Source organism: Sphaeroforma arctica (assembly GCF_001186125.1).
Source record: "Sphaeroforma arctica JP610 unplaced genomic scaffold supercont1.917, whole genome shotgun sequence".
NCBI lineage: Eukaryota > Ichthyosporea > Ichthyophonida > Sphaeroforma > Sphaeroforma arctica.
This window is the reverse complement of record NW_014039641.1, coordinates 26268-31546: the sequence shown is the minus strand read 5'-3', so window position 1 is coordinate 31546 and position 5279 is coordinate 26268. Positions and strand designations below refer to the sequence as shown.

The 5279-nt window shown below is 39.8% G+C and overlaps 1 protein-coding gene across 1 annotated transcript; it reads left to right on the top strand.

The window, feature by feature from the left end:
* Positions 1–396: 396 nt before the first annotated feature.
* SARC_09254 (hypothetical protein) lies at positions 397–5010 on the top strand (the record flags this gene model as incomplete). The annotated part of the gene is made up of 6 exons (XM_014296745.1): positions 397–443; positions 1529–1637; positions 2232–2301; positions 3105–3166; positions 3682–3804; positions 4454–5010. Coding segments are annotated over 6 exons (897 nt in total), but the record flags the coding sequence as incomplete, so codon positions are not given.
* Between the last annotated feature and the right edge of the window lie 269 nt (positions 5011–5279).

The window sequence follows — 5279 nt, the reverse complement described above, 5'->3', positions numbered from 1 at the left end:
TATNTACTATATATATATAGTATATATATATATATATATATATTGTATATATATATATATATATATGTATATATATATATATATATTGTCCTTGCATAGGTAGCTACGTTTATTCATTTCATTTCATTAACAATCATTATCCGGTATAAATGCACTAACCTCAAACACATCAGAGTTGTACCAGTCCATCTGTTGAAGTCACTTGATGCGTGCCGTTGCTGTTGTACGTTTGTGCGCGTATGTTGTTAACTCATCAGGTGTACTATGTTTTCTTCTGGACAGCTTGATCACTCACATTTCTAATTTCTAATTACAATTCAATCGTTTCATTCCAAACCTGTTCGGTACTTTCGTCCGACGGCACATTACCGGCCGTCATACCTTCTTCATTGCATCAGGATTGTCAATGACGGGGATCCAGTGACCTCCGTGCCCAAGTTCATGTATGTCGAATACCATGGGTTTTAGGGTTTGGGGTTTAGGGTTTTGTCCCAAAGCGGGTATGTGCGATAGTTCATCTATTGGATGTGGCAATGTCCATGGACAACGTGTGTGTGCTGGTATATGGAGTGTGTGCGTGTGTGACTAGTCGATCCAGTGTGTTGTATGCGCGTGTCTGTATGTGTTGTTGTGGCCACGTACTCGGAATGATACGCACTTGTGGCAATTGTCTAGATGGCATGGTGTGTGTGTGTACGTTCAGAAAGAACCTTTTGTACATTACCGTGTGTGTAATACTCTGAATGCCCCCAACAGTCCATTTCTTCGACAACTATGTCAAGGTCCACGCACAACCAGCGTCTTTCCTCGTGTCCTGGTTTTAACGTAATAATGCCAACCCCATATACTTAGATAGGCATATAGTATGTATGTAGGATCGAAAGAAATGTATCGCGGCTTGCACATTCAAGCATTATACTTAGATAGGCATATAGTATGTATGTAGGATCGAAAGGAATGTATCGCGGCTTGCACATTCAAGCATTATACTTAGATAGGCATATAGTATGTGTGTAGGATCGAAAGAAATGTATCGCGGCTTGCACATTCGAGCATTATACTTAGATAGACATATAGTATGTATGTAGGATCGAAAAGAATGTATCGCGGCTTGCACATTCAAACATTATACTTAGATAGACATATAGTATGTATGTAGGATCGAAAGAAATGTATCGCGGCTTGCACATTCAAGCATTAAACTTAGATAGGCATATAGTATGTATGTAGGATCGAAAAGAATGGATCCCGGCTTGCACATTCGAGCATTATACTTAGATAGACATATAGTATGTATGTAGGATCGAAAGTAACTGATCCCGGCTTGCACATTCAAGCATTATATTTGTCATAATCTTGCTATACTTAGATAGACATATAGTATGTATGTAGGATCGAAAAGAATGGATCCCGGCTTGCACATTCAAGCATTATATTTGTCATAATCTTCCATCGTTATTAGGCTTTATATGTCGTCAGTTTCACGTATTGAAGTTTACTTTCTCTGCGCTCATACATAAATACATAGCTGGTTGAAAGTAATCGATCTCGGCTACAAGCACGTGGGTGTGGTCTATATCATCAGTGCCACAGGCGATATCGTGGTGGATCCTAGCTTTATGGAGAGATTTGTGAAGGTGAGCTCTGCTTCCATTCTTTTGTGTGGGGGGTGTGCGTGCGTGCGTGTGTGTGTATCTGTGTGTGTACGTGCGTGTGTGTGTATCTGTGTGTGTACGTGCGTGTGTGTGTATCTGTGTCTGTTTAAGAACCCTTCTTGGGTTCTTTATAGTTACGTTCGAGTTTGAGTCATGCGCACAACTGGCTGTGGTACAGCATCTGTGGTTTGAGATGTACATTCACTACATGCATGAGTTCCTTTGGACCCGTGTAGTGTAGTTTGCCAGGAGACCGGATTGAGTATATGCGCATGTCTACTATATCATCTGTCTATCCGTTTGGTAGTTTAAACGGGTAATCGCATTGTAGCTTAGATGGTGAATGGCCTTGTGGTTCGTCTGTGATACCTACCCATATAAGCGGAGCTATATACCTTAGGTGCAAGTCCGTGTTGCGCTGCTTTAGCCTAGTATATCAATTGCTATGATCTTCCCCGTCAATCGTGATATGCAGTCGCAGTATATCTATACGCCCAGGCCTGACAGTATAAAGCATGTGTGCATCAAGACTCCCACAATACCGGCATTGAACCTCCGCACAATACAACCCTGCAGGTGAAACCCAAGTACAACATCGCGGCCCATCTCACCGGATCGTACCGAAAGTCAATAGCAGCGGTCATAGGTACGTTATTCTGAAGGTTGCCGTACATGATTGTCACTGACAAGGCTATTCATCTGTACTTTAAAGCGAGGATTCCCACTCGATTGCATGAGGATCCATATAAGTGTGTGGTTGTGTACTATTTGTGTATGGAGACAGTATGTATTGAATGGCCTTTGTGGCTTAATGTAGGTGATATATTCGCTGGCAATGCATCAGCTTAAACTTCACTTGAATGGTTCAAAAAGTAACAACGTACTGAGATTTAGTTTATTCACACTGAAGTTGATGGACCAGTTGCAGATATTGCTCTATGCAATGTAGCAGAGTGCTTTTCATTTGTTGTATCTTCAGTTGTGATTGCCACATACACGTTGTATGGAAGATCACCAACACCTAAGGATCTCATACCTTGAACCGTTTTTTATGTACATGATAATGATATATATATATACATATATATGTCTATGTCTGTGTATGCGTCTGTGTCTGTGTCTGTATCTGTATCTGCCTGTGTCTGTAAGTGTTTATATATATATATATATATATTATATATATATATATATATCTATATCTATATCTATATATATGTTTATATTTTTATATATATAAATATCTCTATATCTATGTCTATATCTATATATATGTTTGTCTCCGTGCTAGTGAACATTTGTACTCTTTGACGGACTTTCAGAATTGGGTTATAGAGTATCATCTTCTCCTCAGGAAATTAGATCTTTTTGGGATTCTGCTCAGGTGTGCGTAAGATTTCACCATCACTTCACTTCTGCTGAGTCTCCGTCTTTGTTTATTTTCTGGATCAGTTAACAGTGTACGCTCTTCGAATATGATAGACGCTTCGTGCGGACTTTGTGCGGCTTTGCAGGTATGCTTGTATGGTGCTATTTCTCGCCACAATATGAATACGAATGTCGTCTTGCCATATATATATGCTGGGTTCGTGCTTGAGATGTATACATCAGATTAATCTGCCATTAATATTTGGGCTGCGTATTGCGACACTACTTAACTGATACTGTTATACATGTAATTATACCATAAATGTATGGCAAGTATGTACGTGGGTAAATATACTTAAAATTATGAAAGAGTGACATCGCTACCAGTAATTACTATTGATTTAATAATATCATATACTGTAAGTCCGTTATGTACGTGGTATATACACTATATTACGTGGATATGTGATCTTAGATTGACAGTTATTAGTATCTCTACCGATCCTGCCTTAGGCGCTTTTATACATGTGCGGGTACAACACATCCTAGAAATTCCCTTACATAACCTTTAATCAACTTCTACTGCATTCTAAACCATAGGATCGATGAACTAAGAGTATTTGTTATTTACCTAGTTTCCTCTGTAATTCTCCATCACCAGACCATCACATCAGTGCTGCAAGCGCCCGGTGAAATGGGACAGGCTCCAGAACCACAGGATGCGAGTGCAGAGTGGTTAAGTTCATCGCCTGCCAATCTGACGCTCAAACGCCCGTCGCAGGAGGTAAGTGTTCGATGTGATCTGGCGGCATGTTAAGTGTTCTATATATAGTAGTGGAGCGTGATAGTCTCATGCGTATTCCTTTCTTGCGAAATTTTTTGTACTTGAAATATACAATCAAGTCCGGAATAGGGGAGGAGATCGTAGTAAAACGTTTTAGTGTACACGATGAATTCTGTGTGTGATGGCTCTGTATGTGTGTGCATGTGTGTTTTGTAAGTAAGATCATGCGCTGCACCTACTAGATGAGTGGATGAGGTTATGCAGTCAAGAGACTTTCCACTGGAGACATGGATCCATATTTTCCTATTCGTCTGCGAAAAATAATACTGTTTCAACAACACATGCTATCCTTATGTGGGATATCCACCAGTGTCTAGAGCAGCAATCATATCTATGCGAACCACCACTGTCACAGTGACCAACGTGATAATTTCATGTGATAATACTCTTGCCTGAAGCGGTAAGTTGCGTTGCTAGCATATGTTTCGAAAAGGAATATAATTTTTGAAATATAGTCTATTGCATTGGCATCTATTGAATAGTTGTGTGCGACTCGAACTTCTTGTACGCAATCACCAACATGCATAGACTAAAAGAATGGTAACATATGCGGACTAAACAAATGGTATTCATGCCACCAATCGCACAGCAAAATGCGCATGCCCACAGCCAGCATTTTCCGTTCGATACGCGCTCCTTGGCCGAGGAAGCCATTGAACGAGTAACGTCTGCACCCAGAGCATTCAGTGAGAACACGAGGCATCCGCACGGTAAATCGGACACTAAGAAAAGTAGTATTGATAGTCACGTTGGTGAAAGTAACAATACTAAAAAGGAGGGAAGTAGCAGCGGGTGGCGGAGTTCCGAGATGGTAGGACCTAGTAACGATGGTCAGAAAGGTATGGCTAGTATCGAGATGTGGAGCCACACGCGAATATACAATTCTAGTAGCACTCCATTGGTGGATGTCAACTCGCAATCCGACCGGCTAACGGGGCGCAGACGGTACTCATCGGGGCTGCATCGCGGGTTTGGAGTGCAAGTGAAGACGAAAAACAGTACTAGCAACAAAAATATTATAGACAATACTATTTCGGATGCTAATATTAATAAGCAACCAGACGATCATGGCTAGTTATTCAGGGTTGTGCTATATAAATAATAGAAATACTATAGGCTTTGTGGCTGTGCATAAATACTATTTACCATAGCCTTCTAAAATATTTATATGTCATTTTATTTTTTTTAATTCTCCATCATTTTTTGAACAAAATACTTTTTTTTCAAATATGTATCCATCTTTTTTGTTTTACCATCCATGAGACTAAATATAAAAATATCAAATATGAAATATCAACATGACAGTATCATATGATCCAAGACGGCCTAGAGACCTAAGAACATGACCCATGTCAATATAGTATATATATATATTGATTGTAGTGCGCTGAATTGAGTTAATTAGTGTACTGCAG